Genomic DNA, 24615 nt, shown 5'->3' on the forward strand with positions numbered 1-24615 from the left:
AGGTGTTCTCCAGGCATTTTATTTTGGTATCCTAGCCTTTGGATAGCTCCTCAATTTCTGATTGGTGGGGTCAGACTCCCGGCACCCCCCACTGATCAGCAGATGGGGCTGTGGCGTGCGTCGCTGCAGCCTCTTCAATTTTTGGCGTACACATTGCCAGCAGCTGTGCCTGGGATTGCTGTTCCGGTCCCATTCCAAGTAGATAAAACTGCATTTTAGCGGTTTACCAAAACATAATAAACGGCTTTTGGTGCCGTGGCCCCTTTGGGCAGTTGAGCGGCGTTGCTGAGTCAAACCCTTACCGATCTGATATTTATGACTTCTTTCAGATAGGCCATTAATAGAAGGTCCCTGCAGATACCCTTAAAATACAGATGTTGAGTTTGCACCACAATTCCGCTACATAGTACGGTGCAATTGAATGGGGTTTTAACAAACCTCATTCACCTATTGCATAAAAAATCTGCACCATATACTAGGCATGCTACAGATTATTTCATTTGGCGCGATTCAATGGGTGAAATCCACGGCTAAAGGTGCCCATACATCTTAAATGAGTCGGCCAAACACTGCAATTTCAACTATCTAATGTGTATGAGGTTGTCAAGACTTTACCAATATCAGAGAGTAGAAGGATCGGGGCATGTAGGATTTTTACATGCCTGATCTTTTGTTCCCACGGGAGATAAGCTACTTCCGGAGGAGTCTGCCAGCTGCTTATACCCCTCTCTATGGAAAACACATTCACGCTTGGACAAGCATTCATGTAAATTGGGTGTGGGGTCAGGAGGATTAGCTGCCGGCTGAATTAGTGCTTTGCCGACTGCTATCTAAAGTGTAAGGTCAACTTAAATCCACATGTAACAAATGCTGTTTTTTTTTGGTTTTTTTTAAGGTTAATTAATGTTTTTATGCTGTTTTACTAAGCTGCTCAACTTTTTATTCTGATTCTACTTTTGTTGGTGGAAATCCACTTGAAATAGATTTCCATAGACTCTGTAGGGCAGGCAACAGTACAAATTTATTTAGCAGTAGCCTTGTTGCCCTGACTCTCCAGCTGTTTCAGCTACTTTGATATGTCTATAAGTTAATGTTTGCCTGGGTACTAATGACCAATGATAGAACTAGTGTAAGAATGTCAACTGATCATTTACCTCAATTGCATCACTTGGCTACTTAGCTCTTGTCTGGTTTTGTTATTTGTAGGTTCACTATCAGTATGTTATGTCTTTTTATTATTATCTTAAATTATGACTGCTCTGATTTTATTTTTCAGGGACTCAAACTGCAGCCAGAGGGCATCAGTCGTCATCTCCTATAAGGAGATCATTTGACTGAATGCAGACTGAGGCACATGGAGTCCTTCCGGCTCCATCTTGAATTACGCAGATCCCATAGAGCATGCCTTGCTTGGTTTTTTTTTCCTGTTGGATTTATGTGCTATCCGTCAGATTTCATACACCGGTTTCTTCTGAGGCATACAGTGGTTGGTTCAGTATGGACTCACACTTCAATGGGTGCCATATTACAGCTACATACACTTCCCATGTTGTATGGCTCTCTAATACAGTAGTGTGCATGAGCTCCTACAAGGTTTCGTATTAGAAGACTAGATAGAGTAAAGTCTGTAATGTTGTGTAACATCGCAGGTTAATGTTTATGGATGTTGTGCAATGAGCTGTTGCATGTTGAAATATTGGTCCTTTTTTAATCCTAAACTGCATTAAAAGCTCAGATTTTCTAAAATGGAGAAAACCTTTATTCCTCATGCACAGAGCGTATTATGACCAAATAAAACCCATGGTACCTCGTAATAATTCCACAAGCTGACTTACAGTGCTCTTAGTCCGGGTTCACATATGTCTGGCGATCCGGCGTACTTCCTTCTGGAGTGGTACAGAAACGCTGGAAAGAAACGGATCCCATGCTTTTCTATGGGAGCAGTCCTGGCATCAGGTGCATCGGTTTTACGCCGGATGTCTGCCTTTGCAGGACAGAAATGTGCCATGCAGTGTCTTTCCGTCTGGCAGTGGACGACGGATCGGTGCTCAAAGTTTTCCTTAGTTGTGTCTGGCTCAGGCTAAAACTGCCTGGCTACAACTGATATGCAGTTAGTTCCAGAATTGTTTGGACAGTGACAAGTTTTGGCATTTTAGCGGTTTACCAAAACATAATGAATATACAGTTATATAATCTATATGGGCTTAGTGCTGACTCTCACCTTTAATTTGAGGGTATTCACATCCTAATTTGAGGAAGGGTTTAGGAATTACAGCTCTTTAGTATGTAGATCTTTTTCAAGGGACCAAAGGTAGTTGGACAATTATCTCAAAAGCTATTTAAAGAGGCTCGGTCACCAGAATATTCCACTTCTTTGCCTTAAAGAGACTCTGTCACCACATAAGTGGCCTATCTCCTACATAAGGAGATGGGCGCTATAATGTAGGTGACAGTGCTTTTTACCACGTTAGGAGCGATTTTTAGCTTTATGCTAAATAGTTTCTTAATGCCCAAGTGGGCGTGTTTTTACTATAGGCCAAGTGGGCGTTGTACAGAGGAGTGTATGATGCTGACCAATCAGCGTCATGCACTTCTCTCCATTCATTTACACTGCAGATAGCGATATAGTTATATCGCTGTGTGCAGCCACATACATACACACACACACACACACACACACACACACACACACACACACACACACACACACACACACACACACACACACACTAACGTTACTGCAGTGTCATGACAATGACTATACATTACCTCCAGCCAGGACGTGATGTTTGTTCAGAATCCTGACACCTCTGAATCTTTTCTGTGAGATTTCCAGCAAGGCAAATGTAGTAATGTGGTGACAGAGCCTGACTGAAGACCGCTGCAGTCAAGGCCTGGCAAAGCATCACAAAGGAGGAAACCCAGCGTTTGGTGATGTCCATGGGTTCCAGACTTCAGGCAGTCATTGCCTGCAAAGGATTCTCTACAAAGCATTAAAAAAATAAAAATAAAAAAAAAACATTTTATGGTAATGTTCATTTGTCCAATTACTTTTGAGCCCCTGAAATGAGGAGGCTGTGTAGAAAAATGGTTGCAATTCCTAAACCTTTCACAGGATATTTTTGTTCAACCCCTTGAACTAAAACTGAAAGTCTACACTTCATTTGTATCTCAGTTGTTTCATTTCAAATCCAATGTGGTGGTGTGCAGAGCCCAAATCATGCAGAATGTGTCACTGTCCAAATAATTCTGGACCTAACTGTGTGATTGCCACCTTCTTGATGATAAAATATATAGCTTTCACCCTTTCACTGTAAAGGGTGAAGTCCACAGTGTTATCTGCTGCAAAATCTGCATGCAACAGGGCAGATTTTGCAGTGAATTTGGCTAAATTGTACGTAGTGTAAAACAAAATGAAATTAAAAAAACAACAACTTTTTTCATACCAGTGATATTGAGATGTCTAGATGGACAACGAGGTGGTTAATGCAGTGAATGTTTGTAAGTGTTATTTAGAACGGTCAACGTATCACCTCTGGCGTAGTGTGGTTTTTTTATTCGTGATTTCTGGATATCACTTGAACCCTTCCTTTTTTTTTTTTTTTTTAGAGCATCAAGATTCCAAAATCAGACTGCCTCAATGAAATGCACAACTTTAACTTCTATCTATCAAATGTAGGAAAAGATAACCCCCAAGGCAGCTTTGATTGTATCCAGCAAACCGTATCAGGGTAAGCAAACCGTGGAACCAATTTTCATTTTTGCTATGGGACAAATTACAGGGAGATGAGACCCTTATGACCTGTGGCAACGAAGACCATTTTATTAGATGCATAAAGGACGTCTGAGCTGTAGCCCAACCCAAAATCAGTTTACTTAAAATTATATCCATTAACCTGAGCATGTTTTTTAATTAATCAAGTCAGGAAGCTCTCAGATTATGCCACAGAACGAGATGTACAGTTGTATTTGCCTCGTGTTACTTTTATTTTTGATTGCTGCTACAATCTGACGGGTTCGTTTTAAAAATTCTGTCTTATCAAATTTTATTAGCATTTATTTGCTTTACTACTTGCAGTATGTTGTGCAAGAGCGAGGCATGGCCAAGTGGATGCTGCTGTGGGCCTAAGTTAGTGATTTCTTAATATAGCAATAATTACCCTAAAATATCTGGTCGGGATAATTCATGAACTGTGATTTTTCTCATTTTGGAAGCTACTTTCTGCAGTCTCGTTTCGAGCGCAACCACGGCTCGAAACGAGTTTTGGAAGTGTCTGCCACTCAATGAAAACATTTTTTTAAATATCCAAATGCCTTCTAAGCTCTGATGTGCATGACTGTTGCTACCTGTGTAAATAGGTAAATTTTTGTTCAGAGCCTTAATTCTCTCAATAGATTTATTAATCCGATCATATTTTGTTTCTTTAAAGCACTGGTTTATCAAAACTGAACTGTCTGGGATTCATTCAAGATAAAATAACAGTATGTGCCACTAATGACTCCTACCAGCTTACCAGAGACCGCATGACCCAGGCGGAAGAAGAAACGCGAAGCCGTAGTACAAAGGTTATAAAACCTGGCGGCCCATTTGTAGGTATGCATTCTTTACAGGTTTTTGGTCTCGGCGAAACTTCTATTGGTTGCACTAGAAATCAAAGGCCACATTACTGTTAGCACGAATGTCCAGATTATCTATAGTGTAAGGTTAGGCAACCCTGTATGAGTGGTGATGTGTCAGGGGGACGGGATTTATCATCCGCTATTTCAGGAACACCAGTCTCCAATCTGGAATAGGCTGCTTAAAGGGAATAGCCAATTTCATTTAATTGTACAACAAAAGACTGACATTAATTTTAGGATTACGTGTTAGATCTGTACCCCCCCCCCCCCACCCCATGTTCTATGGGAGGCTTTATGCAATATTATCAATAGCTACCTTTTTATTTAATTTGTTCTTAAACGAATATTGCCTCTTTTTGGGCATCTCGTTTGTCTGTTTTTATTTGGGCATCTAGCAGGAGTTATAAGTGTATAGATGCAGTGTTTCCCAGATGATTTGCAGAAATAATAAGGAACTGAACGGGAATCTGGAAAGATGCCCATGACACTTAGTAACCTTAAGTTCTCCTGCCGTGCCCTTCTGTCAACATCCAAAAGCAAGGAATCCTTCAGATTTCTGACCATCTTACTTGTTCCGGTCTTGCACGGCTTCCGCACATTGCACGTGGAGTGACAGCGTGATCTTGCACACACCTAAAACCTTTCGCCATTCTCATTAAACCATTATGCTGGTAACCGGGTTTAGCAACTTCTGGACATTCTGTTTTGGCTCTTTTTTTAACTTTGTATTTTTCCGATCTCTTGTAGGGAAGAGGGTCCAGATTCGTAAACCAGCAAATAGTATTTTAGATACAGCACCAGAAAGGAAAAGGTCCACACCCATTAATCCAGCAAACACCATTCGAAAGACAAATATCAGCAACAGTATTGCACAGCGGCCGTATAGGGATAGGGTGATTCATCTGCTGGCACTGAAGCCATATAAAAAACCAGAGATACTTGCTCGTTTACATAAAGATGGTGTTAATCAAAAAGACAAGAACTCTCTTGGTGTTATCCTGCCACAGGTGAGAATAGATCAGACTGTAGAAGTAAAATTGTATTGTACCTTCACCATATGCTTTTAGGTATGTGCAAGGTGTGTTTTTTTTGGTTTTTTTTCCACTTTGCTTTGGGGTTTAGTTGAGGACTTTTCCAGAGGATATTTCCATGCGTACTGAAGCTTCATTCACGGCTTTAGTATTCCATTAACCTTCATCTTTTTCTGTTTTTTTGATTTGGTTAAGGGTTTCTGTTTTACAGTATGTGGTTGTGCTGCTTTCCACACTTGTCATAAATCTCTGTAAAACAAATCCTCATTGGACTGAGGGGGGGCACACGTTTTTACTGATGGACTATCAGCATTCTGTATAGTTTCAGGAGCTTAGTCGGTTATAATACAAGATTATACTATGTGAGGAAATGCTTCTAGATTAAGGATTAGTGTATATAGATCGGGTTGATGTAGGGGAGTCCGTGTACACACTAGCATCATGACGCTCGCTTCTAACGGAACCACGACTGCTGTGACGGATCCACGTTCTCAATCGCGTCCTTTTGACTTGAATGGGGTACATCAGTGTCCTGCACTTAATGACAAGAATACCACTGCACACTACTTGCCGAGACACCGATGGATAATGCAAATGTAAACAGACTTTTCCTTTTAAATAGTCACATTTTTCAGTAATGAAATTACATTTTACAATCCTGAAAAGGTCTTATAAGGAACGGGAGGTACTGTAAATCTCTAAGGGCTCTTCAGAAAGGGTTAAATACACAACCACTCACACAAGGGAAAAGTGAGTTCTTTGTTGCCTTGCATTTCAGATGTCATCGAGCATTGCTTCTGCTTTTGTACAGTGCTAGCTCATCATACGCAACTGGCATACTGTGGCCTATTTATAGCTGCAGCAAGCTGATGGTTTGTTACAGAATCCATGCACACCCTTATTGGGCAGTGCTACACCTTGAGTGGTGCGCTAGCTGTATGTTTGGAAATGTCTGGCTGACTAGATCATCACGTTGTTATTCACTTCTTCATTTTTCAGTACTTTTGCACTTTACTACTAATCGCCACATTTTTTGAGTTCAAGGAACGCTTTACCTTTTAATTTGTTTTCTCCTTGGATTCCAGATGTAAACCCCAGAGTCTTTGTATTTCCTTTTGACCTAAATGTAATCTCGGTAGTGGGTTAAAGGAGTTAAATGGCACAGTCTGAGTCTTTGTGCTCTGCAGCTTCTGATACAGTGCAACCCTGTACTCTTCCCTGCCACTGAGCCAAACACCCGCAGTACTAGGAAAGAGGGCAGTCTTATGTGGTTTTCAGAGCAAACCTCTGTAACCCTATGGTTTCTAAATGTAGTATGAAATTCTAGGATCTATTGCAGACACTTGTGTGTGTGGCCTCCACAAGGGGCTTCTAATATAAGCGAATTATATGAGCTCTTTACAAAACGTTCTTGCAACATCTATAGAGTGGAGCACTCTGTGTGGTGACCTGCCATGTAAGAGAATGGGACCACCTGTGACTTTGTGCAATAAACTCTATTCTTTGATTCCTTTGCGACAACAGTTAAATTCAATGGGTCCAAATCTTTCCCGAAGAACTGTTTTGCAGTTTACACTATGAGTACATATATAGATTATGTTGGGGTTATCCAATTACGTAGCGGTAAGAGGGTTAAAACATAGCTCTGCATGAAAACAAACACTATTGATGTGATTTAGTCAAATGTCCTACACACTGCTAGATCGTGTGTACATCACAGAATTGGTTTCATACCACTTTAGGCTACAATCACTTCTCTACTTTGGAAATGCTCCCAACGTATGTGCTAAATGTGTCTCTCTAGTATCGGTTGGCATGCCGTTTTTAGGTCATAAGGTGACGTATGCAGCTGAATGGCATACTATTACATATGTTGGGGCCATACATTTGACATGAGTCAGTACCAGTGTAGAACTGAGGATGAAATAAAACCTATCCTGCTTAACCACCTCCACATTCAAAAAAAGAGGAACTTGCCTGAAAAATTGACAAAGTAAAAGGGGTCTATAGATTCATTCCGGACAGAAGCCGTAGTGCGAGACATGCGATATCCAATTACCTTTTCTCTGTATAGCCAAACCATGCAGAGATCCTAATACATACACAATCTGTTGATATATATTTTTGTTTGACGTATTCTTGCCGGTAGAGCCTTACAATATTCTATTTTGCGTTTAATGTTAAATGATTATCAACTGCAATGTGTGTTCATATAGTGAAGTATACTCTGCTGAAGAGCTATACGGTTTCACTGTGGGCTTCGGTTTATTTAGCATAGCCTTTTAAAAGACTTGGACCTGCTGAAGACTATGGAAGGCCGTGTTGCAGAGTAATCCAATATGTGCTCGGAACTTTCATGCCCAGTTGTGGAGCTCTCTGGGCATTCTGGAGTAGTAGTAAATGATGGACTAAGTATAGTAGTGATGTGTATATTTATAGATCCTCATGAACGCATTTAGGGAAGCTAGGTGCATCTCTGATTTATTTTGACATGGTGCCCATTACTCTAATGTACAATAGGACTATTTCAAGGCTTGTTTTATGCACGGTCTAGATTTGTAACGCATTTTAGGAACGTTTTATGACCTTTTAAAAATATATATTTAGCTTTATTTGGGTTGGGATTTAGTTTACCAAATAAACACCCTTCCCAATGATTTTCCAGCTGCATGGTATTGAAGTTCTTTAGATCCACATATTTATTGCTCTTTATCTTCCCAGTGGCTTTCTGTGCTTTTCTTCTACAACATATGGGATTAAACCTTAATCTGTTTTCCCTATAAAAGGCTATTTTTATTTGGCCATATTTTGTGCATGGATATAAAGGTAATGGATGCGATCTTTCAAAACTGGTGCAAAACAAAAGTGAAGAAGTTGCTTCACCGGACTTTTTGGATAATGAAAGCAGCAACGTTGGTTGCCATGGGCAACTGCTCCACTTTTCTTTTTGTACCAGTTTCTAATATCTCCCCAATAGCTTTTGTTACGAGTTTGTCTCCTTTTGATTGGCCCTTGCTGGTCCAAACATTTTTGTTTTCAAAGGATATATATTTATATTATCTCTAGTTATTGTGCCTTTTAAAACTAATGTGTTCTCCTTTTCACTCTAGGTTGCCAATTTGAACCCCAAAGACAACTCTTATACGCTCAAAGACTTTGTTTACAAAGAAATACAGAGAGATTGGCCTGGATACTCTGAGTCTGACAAACAGTTATTAGACAAAGTTCTTTCCAGGTAAATGCCTGCTGTGAAATTGATAATGTGGGTGTTGACAAATGTGCAATTATACAATAATCCTCATCTAGCTAGTAAACTGGCATTCTTGATGCTTTCTAGTTCTAACATTGGTACCTCTGCTAAAATAAATATCGCTAGCTTCTATATCTTCAGAATCTATTGAAGGTAATGGTACAAAAGAGGGCAATCTCTCAATTATGCTGGCACTTGTCTAGCTGAAAGATCTCGCTTCTGCCATTGCCTTTCTATAGATTTGTTGTTTCTTAAAGAGGCTCTGTCACCACATTATAAGTGCCCTATCTCCTATATAAGGAGATGCGCGCTGTAATGTAGGTGACAGTAATGCTTTTTATTTAGAAAAACGATCTATTTTAAACCACTTTATGAGCGATTTTTAGCTTTATGCTAATGAGTTTCTTAATGCCCAAGAGGGTGTGTTTTTACTTTAGACCAAGTGGGCGTTGTACAGAGGAGTCCAGCAGAAAAAATGGGACATGGATAACTTCAAAACCACAAAAAAGGCCATACTTGCTAAGTGGTGGGTGAAAACCCGTTCCCAGCAGGACACAGCCAGGTCAAAAAAATGCTGCAGAAGGAGGGTGCGTTATATAGTGATAGCCACTCCCACTAGTCTTGAGGGGAGTGGCGAACTAAGTGCTCACAAGTGTGCGATAAATGTGTCAGTGTAGTGCTAGGGTGTGAATGTATGGTAAAAAAAGAAATGTGTATGTATGGAAGTGTCAGAACTATGTGATGTAATAATAATTAGGAAGTGATGTATATTCATTATCAGGACACTGCAGTAATTTGTGTGTTTGTGTATGTAGCTGCACATAATGATATAACTAGATCACTATCTGCTGTGTAAATGAATGGAGAGAAGTGTATGAAGCTGATTGGTCAGCGTCATACACTCCCCTTTACGTTAGACCAAGTGGGCGTTGTACAAACACGCCCACTTGGGCATTAAGAAACTCATTAGCATAAAGCTAAAAATCGCTCAGATCTAAAATAGATAGTTTTTCTAAATAAAAAGCATCACGGTCACCTACATTATACGTATGGCAAAAGTAAAAAAGTGTTAACACATCCCAATATCAATAGTGCTACGTTTCGACCCCGCAGGAGTCTTTATCAAGCATGCTTGATTAAAGACTTCTGCGGGGTCGAAACGTAGCACTATTGATATTGGGATGTCAATGAACACTTTTTTTTTTACTTTTGCCATACGGATGCTGTCAAGTTTTTTGCTACAATTGATTGTCCAGGAGGGATCACTGGACTTGGAATTTGCATCCAGCTGAAATGGAGTAGCTGTATTCCGATCACGTGAGTGCTGTGGATAACCAGTCTATCATTTGTCACCTACGTTATAGCGCCAATCTCCTTTATGTAGGAGATAGGCACTTATAATGTGGTGACAGAGCCTCTTTAAACCGTATTGAATTAAAGTTAGTTACTGAAATATTGCGTTGGCTCAGTAATCTAGCGTGTGGTTTCATTTTTAACAGAAAACTTAATCAGTCTCAGAATGCTACCAGCGCCAGTCAATCAGACTCTCCGCCTTTAAATGCTGCATCTACATCTCCTTCCCAGGTATTTTATTATGGCCATGGAAGTGTCTAGAAATTGATATTTGTTCCAAGAGACTGATGTGTATGAAAATGCTTTTCTTATGTGACCAGAACTGATGCTGGAATTTGTGTATACCCTCTAACCATTTATTTTTTTCCGCCAGCTAGTGGTATATTTTCTATGAATGCATTGGCTAAAAGTATTGCAACTAAGAAATGTATAGGGAATAAATTGCAGAGCAAAACCAGATGTGATTGCCTCAGAGCATGAAAGATAGAACTAGTAGCCAAATTGGCAGAATATTTTCACCCCCTTTTATAGACGTGCCATATTTGATCAAATCCGCAAAATTAGAATGAAAGAAGCAATTACTTTTTCCACATTATTAAAACAACTTGGAGCATGGTGGGAAAATGGATGGCTGGCGCCACCGTTGGGGTATCCTACAGTTGTTGAGGGACAAAAGTATTGAACAATTTGGTCACCCTTGCAGAATGTTTTTTTTTATCATGCAGGATGTTTTGAGACTCAAAGGGTTGTCTGTCTTTGTATGATGGGCAGATTGGGAACGTAAAATGGCCCTGGTAAAAATGGCCTTATGTTGTAGATTATTTTAAATTTGCAGTACGTGGGACCAACATTAGTAGGCAGGGTCAGCAAACAGTTTCGCCTAGCCGTTGGTGGTAGTCAAGGGTCATGCTGATGTACAGACTTCTAGTGGGCTGCAGGCCTAAAACGAGAGTAAGTTGTGGGACAAGGAGCCAATGACTCCCTGCTCCGCCAGAGTAAGCAGTGAGGTATGAGGGTGCGTCAGGCGAGCTATGGAAAGGGCCCACCAGGAATATGCCCAGTCGAGTAAAGTCTCAATCCGTCCCGGATTGATGTAGTGTATGTTGTGGTAATGCTGGTGTTTTTGCGATGTCCTTAATTTGCGCCACATAATGTGTCCTGCCAGGATTCCTGTTGGTCATCTTTGTTTACAGAGCACTTGTCAGACAGGTTCTTAAAATGTAGAATAGGTATTTCATGGCTTTATGTACCCTATCCTAACGTGAAGTACACTGCTCAATCATCCATGGAGCTTCAATGTATGCTTAATCAGCTTAAATATGAGGTATTCTGCTGTAAGACCATAGTGGCATCAGTACCATATTCTATCCAATTTTCTAATATGCATACATTTTTAATTCTCTAGAAACGTCTTCTGGATACTGAATTCATTGATCCGTTAATGAATAAAAAACCAAGGATATCTCATCTTACAAATAGGGTGCAGCCAACTTTAAATGGACATTTAGGTTTACCCAATGATAAACCAGCACCCCCACCTCCACCTCCTCCACCTGCTGCCGCCACCCCAGCACTTCCTGCACTTCCACCTGCACGCCTTCCAGTTTCAAATCCACAAAATATAAACTCTAACTCCAACTCTCCCAGTACTCCTGAGGGAAGGGGTACGCAGGATCTGCCCATGGACAGTTTCAGTCAAAAAAGCAGCACCTACGAGGACCAGCAAGATAAATATACCTCTAGGACTACTCTGGATAATTCTCTATCAATGCCCATTAAGTTGGGAAATTCAGATCCCATGGACGATAAAAATGGCACCGTGCACAAAAAGGCAAAGAAATCCAAAAAACACAAGGACAAGGACCGCAAAAAACTGGACACTGAACCCATGGAAGAAAAGCCAGTTCATCTGAAAAAAGAAATAGTTAAGGTGGAAAAGAGCCCCAAGCCAGATGAAAAGAAAGGTGCAGAGAATTGTTATTTTATCCAATTATTCCCCTCATGGGATCAAAGTAATATTTTCATGCAATGTACAGTTGAGTTTGCTGATGACCACTTCATGTTAGCAGTTGCTGACATTAAAGAGGACCTGTTGCCTCTTTTTGAAATGTATGCATTCCCTATAAAATAATTTTTGAGCGCCTAAGTTGACAGCACTCTTAACCGTTCTTCTGGTCCCTAAAGTAACACTTACCGATCATTGCTGACTATCAAACACTATTGACAAGGGGAATGGTAACTGCCAGTTGTCCATTTATTCATTTCCAGAAGGAATAACAGAGGGATGGCATAGCAGTTTATTTTCCCCAAGCAGAGTAATTTCATGGGGGATAAACTTTAACTAAAACAGACATGTCTGGAGAGTTGACAGGTCCTCTTCAAATATAGCCCAACCTTAAAGAGACTCTGTCACCACATTATAAGTGCCCTATCTTCTACATAAGGAGATCGTCGCTATAATGTAGGTGACCGTAATGCTTTATTTTATTTTTTTTAAATGATCTATTTTTACCACTTTTATTAGCGTTTTTAGATTTATGTTAGATTTGCTTAATGCCCAAGTGGGTGTATTTTTACTTTAGACCAAGTGGGCGTTGTACAGAGGAGTGCATGACGCTGACCAATCAGCAACATGCACTCCATTCATTTACACAGCGCATAGGGATCCTGTTAGGTCCTTATGTGCTGTCTTATACTAACACATTAACAATACTGAAGTGTTTAGACAGTGAATAGATATTCCACGGGATGTCTATTCACAATCTCTGCACTTCGTTACTCTGTCTGTGGTAGTTACAGCAGAGGACGCGTAATCTTGCGAGATTACGTGGTAAATGACAGGTTACAACGAGATTAAAGGTGGTAATTCCTCTCCCTGGCAACTATGCCTGTAATGTCTGTGCTGCTCTAAGTTTTAGATTACTTGTAAATTTAACATTGGTTACGATGTTATACTAATATATATATATATTTATTTATTTATTTATTTAATGGTAACATCTAGTGTTTGAATGAGCTGATGTATACTTATTCCTTTCTATCGGGAAAGAACAGCTTTCTTTTTTTTTTTTTCTTCTTGCGGGGTCTTACACCTGCCTAACATGGTACACTCTTAGCAAAAGACTTTTAAACCTAAAAACTAATGGTTTAGGGTATGTGCACACATACTAATTACGTCCGTAATTGACGGACGTATTTCGGCCGCAAGTACCGGACCGAACACCGTGCAGGGAGCCGGGCTCCTAGCATCATACTTATGTACGATGCTAAGAGTCCCTGCCTCGCTGCAGGACAACTGTCCCGTACTGTAATCATGTTTTCAGTACGGGACAGTAGTTCCGCGGAGAGGCAGGGACTCCTAGCATCGTACATAAGTATGATGCTAGGAGCCCAGCTCCCTGCACTGTGTTCGGTCCGGTACTTGCGGCCGAAATACGTCCGTCAATTTCGGACGTAATTAGTGTGTGTGCACATACCCTTAGAGCGAAGACTGAGTGATTTGTCAACCTGCATAGTCATGCAGAAGAAGTCCTTATCTTTCTGCGTCCTTTAAGGGTGTTGCATCTGATAGTAGTTGGGTACATTCTGCACTGTCATGTTTTGCATGTGGGCCGTGGTTTTTTTTTTTTTTTGGTCTACAATGTGTTGGTGTAAGTAGCTTGGATTACTTAGATTCATTAATTGTATATCCTATATTGTATGTTAAAGCCAAAAATGTTACACCCATAGATTTGTGTCCTGTATAGTCCGCTTTATACCCGTTTTATCCAGTGTGACCAGACAGAATTCACTCTTTGCTTTCTGAGGTATAAAAAAATGGTTCTTATACAGATTTATTATTGTAAGGTGTACAATAGTCAGACATTTTGGCAGTTACTAAAGTCCTTCAAAAGGATTGCTATGGCTTTTATAGTCCTTTTTATCCTTTTTAAGTGATCATTTTAATTGATATATCTTTTCTATAAACAGACGTTCAAGAAACCTGCACCGCATCAGATCCTTCATCTACGACCGAATTAACAGATTACATGATGTAAGTAGCATGAAAAAGCAATGCTGTGCAATGCTATTAAAAAACCCTATTCCACTGAAAACAGATGGCAGGCTGGTATTCTGCTACCAGCAAAGGAACAGGAATCTCACACAGTCCTGTAGATTTACACTCTTATAGGGAAGTAGTTATCTGTGTTTTTTGTTGTTTTTTTAGGTCTTGTTATAAATCTCTTCTGTTACCTGTGAAATATAGACAGACAATGGTTCTGAGCATAGAACATTAAAGGGGTTATCCAGCATTTTAAAATTGATGGCATAGCCTTAGGATAGGCCATCAATACTAGATTGGTTGGGGGGTCTGACTAGTCACCACCCACCGACCATCTATTGTGATTGTTTACATCGATTTCAACCTGGTTCGTACATGCATGGTTATGTTCATTGCTGCTTTACTTGGTATTGCAGCTTGTTCTGTTCACCACCGCCGATCTAATATTTATAGCCTATCCAAAGGATAGGCCATCCGTTTTAATATCCTGGATAAACTTTAACCAGTTTGTGACTACCAATACACCTTTTCATGGCGGTCACTAATGGGTGTTGGGCTAGACGACCGCCTTTTCACTGCAGCCTAGTCGAAGTCTGTGCAGGCGGGGGCTGGTGCTTGGATTACTGATGACAGCTGGACCCCTGCTCGAACGGTAGCGATGAAAGTTTTACACTGTAGATTCTGCGGTTTATAGTGACCGCGGCATTTAAGTGGTTTAAAGAGCCCTAATAGATTGCCTGTCCATTTTACATTGACCGCCAATAATGCTTTGGTATACTATGTATACCAAATCATTATATAAGCCATCAAAAGATCGGGTAGTGAAGTCCCCCAGTGGGACTAGGAAAATAATGAATTAATGTGAAATAAAAATTAATGCAATGTAAAAAAAACTTTTCCCAATTTAATTGTAATTTAAACCACAAAGTGAATGCCATAAAAAAAAAACTCTGGCAGACATGGCATTTTACACTGCCCCACAAAATAGTAGTAATAAAAGTTAATCAAGAAGTCACATTGGCTAATCTGTCGTTGCACAAAAAACAAGCCCTCATATCACTACATTGATGGAAAAATAAAGTTATGACTCTTGGAAAGCGACGATGCAAAAACAATTTTAGTTAACTTTTTTTTTCATTGTGTAAAGTAACATGTTTACACCGCACAGTGAACGGCATAAATTTAAAATCACTATGGCGGAGTTGCTGTGTTTTTCTTTTCTATTCCCCCCCCCCCCCAAAAAAAAAAGTTGTTAATCCAAATAAAAATGAACCCCATTAACACCATTAAAAAATAAAACTAACCCCTGTAAAAAACAATTTCTCATACAACTGTATAAACAAATAGAAAAGTTATAGCTCTTTGAATGCGACAATGGAAAAATAAATAAAAATTGCCGGGTCATGAAAGCCTAAAATAGGTGGGTCACTAAGGGGTTAATGTCTTTTTGACAACTGTATAAAATAAAAAGCTAAAGTTACCATTCTCCGTGGTTGCGCTTCAAAGGAAGTTCAAAAGTGTTTGTCCACCTTGGACAATCTTTTTGTGAGACTGGTTCTTCCACTATTCACAAATCGGTGTGTCCCACTTCTGGGAACCCCAGGAACCAGCTGTAATCAATCTATGGGGAACTTGGCAATAAGTGCTCATTTGCCCTGCAGAGCCATTATGGTGGGAATGAAGTATTACACAGTTCCACAATTCTTTGGGCTTACTATGCATGCGCGCTCTCCTCTCCAGCTCTTACACTGTTCGTAGCAGTGACGCGCCCTCTTGCCAGTTCGTCAGACAAAGTACAAGACTGAGCGCGCTCACACTCTCTCCTCTATCCTCGCTCTTGCTGGAACACGGTCTGTATCTGATTGGACAGTGTCACAGCCATAGTAACACGCCCCATTGGCAGTTCAGGGGGTTATTTTAAATATTGGGTGCCAAATATAACGGCACCGATATCTAAATAACGGAGAAGGGTAGAATTTTTTTTTAAAGTACCCCAGGGTTTGTGCAGCTCTGCCCATTACATGCTGCACATGCATGGGGAGGTGAAAGGTTCTCTTTAACATAAACCCAGAGATACACCGGAAGTGTTGTCTTTCTTAAAATTGCTCTTTTCATGGGCTCCTCACTGTAGCATTCAATTGTTTCTTTGTAGAAACTACACTGTTATTGTGTCCAATGAGCAGAGGCAAAGCTACAAAGATGACTTCAACTCTGAATACGATGAATATCGCAGCTTACATGCCCGAGTAGAAAGTATCACTAGAAAATTTATGCAGCTGGATGTGCAGAGGAAGCGCCTTTCCCCCGGTTCTAAGGAATACCAGGTATGTTCAATGCAGCGAAATGTTTTTTTTGTTTTAGTTTTGTAGTAATACGTTTCAAAAGCTTTGCTTTGGCAATATTCATGGCACCCTCTTCAATACAATATTGACTGACTTGTATTTTTATCAAGCTTTTATTTCTTTTGTAGGTTGTACATGAAGAGGTTATCAAGGAGTACAGGAAATTTAAAGAGGTATGGATTTCAAGCGCAATGTAGAATCCTGTGTCACAAATAGGGCATTATGGAAAAGGGTTGTCGTGAGACACCTTTTTAATCCTAAACTCGCCTGGTTCATTTTGTTCGATCAGCATTTTAAAATATCTTCTGCAACGTGTGCATGTAAGAGTCCTCACTATACTTGACATCTTGCCTATTAAGCAACTTGGTATTCAACTGGCTAAAAAAAGTCAACTCATTCAAATGCAGGATTCCTGCCTGATAAATTGAATGGTGATTGAACGTTATTCCAATTAAAGAGAGCAATGAAATAAATGGGTAAACCTAGCATTGAATTAAAAGGGTTGTCATCCTGGTGATCAGTTGAGTGCCATGGATCCAGCTCTTAGCAACCCCCGGCAAACAGTTGATTTTGCTGGGGTAGTTTTACATGATGGCCATTTAGATGAAAGGCTACACATGTCCCCCAATTAAGCTTTTACTACCTCTTGCCGCCTCCACCTCAAACATTTCCTTAATCAGCTCTACTCAAACTCAAGTCAACAAAATTGCTTGTCTAGACTCATGCAACATCCTTATGTTGCATCTCATCAAATAGTCTTGCATCCTCCACTCTGCTGCCAGATTGATCTACCTTTCCGTCTCTTCCCTCTGCTAACAATGACGTACAAGACGGTCTACAACCTGTCCCCTCCATTCATCTCTGCCCTAATCTCCAAATACCTCTCCACACATCTCTGGACTTCAAGACATAGATTTCGCCCATGCAATACTGATGAACTCTCTACTCCAACACAACAGACTCTCTTCTTACCATCCAAACCTTCAAAAGTAACCTGAAAACCCACCTATTCAGAAAAGCTAAGCACCTTGCTGCTACTAGACCAGATGAACAACTTCTACCCTAACCTATGGTGTCCCTTCCCTTGTAGACTGTAAGTCCTCGCGGGCAGTGTCCCCTCTCCTTCTGTTGTCAGTCATTCATTAAGCTCCTGTTCATTGTACTTGTTTTACGGTCTCCTGTCATGTACTTAGAGGCTCTGTCACCAGATTTTGCAACCCCTATCTCCTATTGCAGCAGATCGGCGCTGCAATGTAGATTACAGTAACGTTTTTATTTTTAAAAAACGAGCATTTTTGGCCAAGTTATGACCATTTTTGTAGTTATGCAAATGAGGCTTGCAAAAGTCCAAGTGGGTGTGTTTAAAAGTAAAAGTCCAAGTGGGCGTGTATTATGTGCGTACATCGGGGCGTTTTTAATACTTTTACTAGCTGGGCGTTCTGACGAGAAGTATCATCCACTTCTCTTCAGAACGCCCAGCTTCTGGCAGATCACGCTGTGACGTCACTTCCCCAGGTCCTGCATCGTGTCAGACGAGCGAGGACACCGGCACCAGAGGCTACAGTTGATTCTGCAGCAGCATCAGCGTTTGCAGGTAAGTAGCTACATCGACTTACCTGCTAACGCCGATGCTGCTGCAGAATCAACTGAAGCCTCTGGTGTCGGTGTCTTTGCTCGTCTGACACGATGCAGGACCTGTGAGTGACGTCACAGCGTGATCTCTCGAACACGCTGTGTCTGCACTGCCAGAAGCTGGGCGTTCTGAAGAGAAGTGGATGATACTTCTCATCAGAGCGAACAGCTAGTAAAAGTATTAAAAACGCCCCGATGTACGCACCTAATACACGCCCACTTGGACTTTTGCAAGCCTCATTTGCATAACTACAAAAATGGTCATAACTTGGCCAAAAATGCTCGTTTTTTAAAAATAAAAACGTTACTGTAATCTACATTGCAGCGCCTATCTGCTGCAATAGCAGATGGGGGCTGCAAAATCTGGTGACAGAGCCTCTTTAAACCCTTTTTCATATCTGCAGCGCACTGGAACTAATGTCGTTTTAAAATAAATAATGGATGACTATGTAAAACATTGACAGTTCGCATCCGCCGGAACAGGAGCTGCTATTAGAGCAGATCTCTGTTCTGCCTCAGCGAGGGTGTGGAGCAAGGGACCCCGCTCTAACGTCCATATGCTCTAATAGGGCATGTGGACAGGTGTGGTCTTCGTGAGACAACCCGCTTTTTAATGTTTTTGGTGTTTTGTTTTTTTTAACCTTTTTACCCTTTGTTTCATTGAATAAGGAATTGTAACAGCCCATTCCTGTTCACCCTGTTTTCCTATCAAGCCACCACAGCCTTACTTTTCTTGGTGATCAGTCATGTGACACAGCTGCTGGGTCTATGGTCACTATACAGGGCTTTGTAGGGAAAAATTAAGATTAAGGAAAATATAGAAGTAAAATGTTTCTCCATAAGGTGGCAACCAACATAGCCCATCTGATCTTCTGGGGTCACAATTTTAATAAACTAGAAAAAAAAAGGTTCCTATCAAAGAGCTTGCTCTGATGTATTTTACCAAACTAGGCCACACTAAAAGCACAATAAAAAAAAAATAAAGCTTAATATTTCTCTTACTCTAGTTTCTGGTCATTAAGACCTAAAATTTCTTTGACATTAAAAGGTTAACTGAAAGGTAATCCACACATTTGACAGAAGTTGTTTTTTTTTTTTTTTTGTTTAGTGGTTACCTGGAGTTTCACTTAGTTTCAGGCTGCAATCTCCATTCCTTCATTCATTTTCAGACCCCCTGATACTCTGCATCTTGCTCCGAATTTCAGACTGGTGTGGCTGTGTCCCTCCCAATCATAAATGCTGGATGTGGGGGCTGTGAATCCGGGATGCTGCTGCCTTCACTAGCTCATGTATCAGCACAGCGTTGACACCCCCTTTCCGTCTCTGTTTACAGGCGAGCCCGAACTATTATGAAGAAAAGTACAGATGTGAATACCTGCACAACAAGCTTGCCCACATCAAAAGACTAATAGGAGAATTTGACCAACGACGGGCAGAGTCATGGCACTAAAGCTCTGCTTAGACAAGATGTGAAAACTTAGTTATTTATTTAAAATTCCAGATGTGTTACGCTAGGATAAAGCAAAGAAACTTTTTTCAGGAGTTTCAGTATTAGTTTTTTTTTTTTTTGTTTTTTTCCTCTCTCCTCCTGGTGCCCAACTTACCTTTTATCCTGCTTATTTAAAAGCTGCTTTCTCCTCTTCCTTTGGACTCATTTATCTGTGGAAATCAGTATAGGTACTGGAATTCCAGTGACTATACTTGGTGAACTGCGCATTCGAAGTTTTATGTAGCATAATGATGTGCTTTTTGGATAAATGTCTGTCTTCTGACCTTTCTTAAATGCAAACCCTTTGCCTTAAACGGTAAAAGGTTAAAAAAAAATTTGCACAAAAATGTATTTAAAAAAAAAAAGCCTAAAAAATATGGAGGGTTAAGGGACAGGAAAATTATCTGAAAATCTGTCCTTAACTTCAACTTTCAAATCATACCCCCCACTTCAATGGATGCCTTAAGGTGTTTGCCTGTTTCTATTTAGTGTAGTTAAGTATTCGCTACACTGCTTCCCCTCTTACTCAAGCAACGGGAAGCACACTGTGGCCTATCAGCGTCTGAGTGTGCTTGTACGCGTGCAAGGATTGCGTGGGTGTGAGCATGCATGATGAAATCACAAAGCTGCTATGTAATAGGCCAAACGCTCAGGTTAAACAACTACGAGTGTTATTGTAGGGTTTTTCCTATAACTTTGCTACTTGTATTGTGGAAGAAGTTAACATTTCCATTTCAAGAATTTGTCAGCGTTATTGACACCAAGGAGTGAAGGGAGGGGGTTAATGAGGGAGCTGGTATGAAACCAAGCGAAGCCCTTTCAGTAAAGAGGGGGGTTCTACTTCTTGTGAAGAGGTTTAACAGATTTTTTTTTTTGGGTGACAAATTAAGAAATGTAACCATGTAGGTAACTTATTTATATATGGATATAAAGTATTTTTGAAAAGATTATGCAAAGAAGCTATTTACCTACATGTATATTTAAATAATTTTTTTTTTTTTTCCTCCTGCGAACCAGGAGCTTAACTAAAGTACAGATATATTTAACTCTTAAGATATACTGTGATCATCAGATAGCACAAAGTTGCATTCAATGCAATGTACCAGTTTACTTAAATTAAAACTAATTATTTTTCTTTTCATGCGGGAACAGAATTTATTATTTTTTTAATTTGGATTTTCTTTGCATTTTTGGTAAACTGAATCCATTTTTTTCCCTCTTGTCATAAGTTCTGCCAATGAAAAAGGGACGCATAATGTTTACAGATGTGATTATTGGAATGTTTGCCAAAAAAGCTTGTCGGTATCTGTAATAAATCTTGCCTCCAGCATCAAACAGGTTTTCTCTTGTCTCTCTGTAAACCAGAATGTTTGTGCAGTTGTCTTAAATTAAGGCCGTGTGATGGTTACAAGTTGTCACGCTGTTCCGTGTCTTACGTGCCATCCGTCATCAATGTGGTTCTGCAGGTGGGCCGCGTTGTGCAGCTCTTCAGAGGTCAGGAACTAGTTTTATGGGGGAAAGTATAAAATTTCATGCAACGCTAATCCATATTTAAAACTTTACAAATCCTTCCTACCTTTCCGAAATGATGCTGCATTTTGAGAGGAGATGAAGGGGTGAGAAATTTCTCTTCAGCCATTGTTTTGTGTGGCCTTAGGACTCTGGTATGTCCCATATAAAGTCTTATTCGGTCTTCGGCAAACAAATGAGTCCGCCCACCCAACTCTTCTATAGCTTAAGTTGGCCGTACACAAGATGGCTGTCGGCCAAAAGTTGATCGTAAGATCTCCCCATAAATGTACATGCTCTTCTCTCCGTGCACTGCAAACAATCGGGCTTGTTAAAATGTAAGATGCCTAATCCTAGTCTCCCGCCATGTCAGATTTAATTTTAGGGTGATATAACCTTGTTATCTACCTCAAGGCAAGGTATTCTCTGCTGACATCCTCGTTTTCAGTAGTATCTTACACATTACACATGATTTTGTTTGCCCCCCCCCCCCCCCCCACTTCCCAAGTTCAGTATGAAAAAGTACCTAGGCTTTCCATGAATGTTGTCCTGAACTGGGTTGGCACACAATTTGTCTCACAAATAGCAACTTTAAGTATTGACTTTATTTTTTGGGCACAGACTTTCTGGTTTACAGGACAGATGTATCAATGCTGGAGAACACATTTCTGAACCAAAATCCTTTTATTTACTTTAAGGAAAATACAGGGATTCGGCTTAATCCACATATATGTATATATGCCTTCCTTATATTAAGACAGTCACTTTGTGGTTGGAAACAATATTAGGAATGCATTCCAAACTTTATTAAGTCAATGTTTTTTCTAGTTGTAGGTGATATTCTGCATTCTTGTGATTATATATTGTTCTAATCCACAAACTGAATGGGGCTCATGTATGAAAACCATTGCAGATTAAAAGGGCCCAGCTGTCTATAGCAAAACAAAAGGTGAAAACCAATGCCCTTTTAGTGCAGTACTGACTGGTTGCTATGTGCAACTGCTCTATACTTTGCACTAGATTCTATACATTAGGCCTAATGTGTTATGTCTGCAATGTGTAAAGCTTAAGACTAGCACTACATCGAGCCTGCAGCAGATGAATGGAGCAATGTGACAACTGGTCCCTATTTCAGGTTGTCCTTGGTGCCACCATCTATTGAAGATTACCACAGTGCACTGGTGGGTGAGGATACAGCTTGAAAAGGCTATGGCTTCACACCAAAATAGCAAGTTGCCGTAAAATTGCAGCATTACCGTGACTTGGAGCACACATTTAGGTTTCCCTATGGGAAATGTTGCGACTGACCGAGACCATCGGAACCTGCAACATTCTGCAGTTTATTTTTTGTGATTGGAGGTGGCGCTTTGTACCATAGAAACACTTTGGAGGTGCTGCACCAGTGGTAATGCTGCAGTAGAGTACTTGCGTCATACCGAAGTGTTGCTCTGTTGCTGTCCTCTATGTAGCCCTGGTCTTGAGCCAAAAAAACCATTTGCTGCTTTGGGTATTCTATAGTAATATACTTTGCATCTCACATTCCTGTTTTAAACAATCCTGTTAAATTACAACCTTTGCAGTATTGATATCACAAGTGACTTATAATCATAACCAAACTGAAAGGGTCTCATGCCGGTCGCAAATTCTTTATCCATGGTCTTCAGGTGGATGATAGACTGTTGTTTCTTAATGCATTAGTTAATTCATCCGTGTTATGTTTGAGGCCCAACTAGATTGGAGTTTTGTGGATAAGGTGAATGTACATACATATCCTATAACCCTTTGCCACTGACTTATGGAAAAAAAATGTGAAGAATTAACTGAAAATGGGGAGATTACATTCTTATCCAGTCTTCAATTGTTGTAGTTGAACTTTCTACTGTTAGATCTGACTTGTCTCTGTACCACTTTGTCATAAAGGGTACTTGCCTTTTTGTTTGTGAATTTATTGTCCCTTCCAGGTTTTTTGTTTTCTTATGTTGTATGAGGGAAAAAATTAAATTGTGGAAGGATTTAAATCTGATTGTTTACTTCTATTCATTTTGGTGAATATGAAGAGCCTTCAAAGATGCAACTGATTTTAAAAGTATGGTCTCGTGTTTTGAGTATTTGTCCACTGGCCCTATTTGAGATTCTTGGCAACAAATTGGACACCGCAACTTTTTAGTTTGCTTTAAAAGCCTGTGTAGCAACAATGTGGAAAGAATACAGTTGCCTCACAAAGGTCCTCAAAATAGGAAACCATTATCCCGTTCACTGACAAATGTATCACGTGTATGTTCAGTGTATCATTCCGTTCTGAAGGGCTTCCTTGCCAAAGCAGAGCTAGAACCAGATGATTGCATTTACAGAAGTCCAATTCTCAGTACTCCTGTCCCATTTTAAACAGCCTGAGAGAAGTATTGAGAACCATTTCCATTGTATGAAGGATTCCTCTACTACAGAGTCAGCACTCCAGCTGATGGGAAACTACATCTCCCAGCATGCCTTGACCGCTAAAGGCTTTATTCCAGCCAAAGGCTGTCAGGTCATGCTGGGAATTGTAGTTTCACAACAGCTGGAGTGCCGAAGGTTGCGGACCCTGCTCTTTTTTGGACACCTAGTATTTCCTCATACGTACAACCTTACGTTTGTGTCTTGAGCATACGGGGCTACTCTGACAGCGTGCGTTAAACAATACGGAAGAGTAACTGACGTTTACAGTGGCTGTTGACCCTGCACAAAAATAACTTTCTCAAATGTTCCGGACACGCTGTATTTAAAATCTCAATGGTAAAATGGATTTGGGGTATTTTTAGCTAATTTTTGAGCCAATGTTGCCCCATTGTGTTTAAAGAAAATCGGTTGTTTAATAAAATGTTAACTTTGAGCATCATACAACTGGTCTTAAGTTTATTTTTATCATAAGTTGCACATTTTGGTTCACGCCATAGTTGCACTAAAATCTGACACTTTTTTTTACTTGCCACTTTCTGAAAGTGGCAAGAAAAAGGGGTGAGGCCTCCACTGGGACAACAGATTTATCATAACTCACACCACAAACCGCAGATCTACACCTGCTCGCATGTCTGTCGCACAGCCAAAGATGCGCCAAATATATGAAGGTCTGTACCTCTTAAACTAATGTACATCAGTGGAAAATGCGCAAAATACATTAAGGCTGGTGTTTGACATTCCAGTATTAAAGTATTTCCCCCATTTTCACATGGAAACAAGTGTATATGTAAATCGCACAAAAATTAACTGCAGTGCCAGACACGTACAAGCCACTGTAGCTTTGTAAAGAATGATGGTGATGGGGCACTCACGGGAGTGATACGGCCTCTTGTGCTGATAGGTACATGCCT

The 24615-nt window shown here is 40.3% G+C and overlaps 1 protein-coding gene across 1 annotated transcript in view; it reads left to right on the plus strand.

Annotated features, from left to right (window-relative positions):
* ELL2 (elongation factor for RNA polymerase II 2) overlaps nt 1-24148 on the plus strand; it is a 69140-nt gene extending 44992 nt beyond the window's left edge. Inside the window, exons 3-12 of the mRNA XM_075837124.1 lie at nt 3610-3731; nt 4431-4594; nt 5368-5627; nt 8762-8886; nt 10401-10485; nt 11660-12218; nt 14224-14287; nt 16449-16620; nt 16767-16811; nt 19604-24148. Of these exons, the coding sequence (XP_075693239.1) occupies nt 3610-3731; nt 4431-4594; nt 5368-5627; nt 8762-8886; nt 10401-10485; nt 11660-12218; nt 14224-14287; nt 16449-16620; nt 16767-16811; nt 19604-19720 (1713 nt within the window). The 3' untranslated portion in view covers nt 19721-24148. The remainder of the gene's footprint in view (nt 1-3609; nt 3732-4430; nt 4595-5367; nt 5628-8761; nt 8887-10400; nt 10486-11659; nt 12219-14223; nt 14288-16448; nt 16621-16766; nt 16812-19603) is intronic.
* Nucleotides 24149-24615: the final 467 nt, after the last annotated feature.

Source organism: Rhinoderma darwinii, chromosome 1, assembly GCF_050947455.1.
Source record: "Rhinoderma darwinii isolate aRhiDar2 chromosome 1, aRhiDar2.hap1, whole genome shotgun sequence".
NCBI classification, from domain to species: domain Eukaryota; kingdom Metazoa; phylum Chordata; class Amphibia; order Anura; family Rhinodermatidae; genus Rhinoderma; species Rhinoderma darwinii.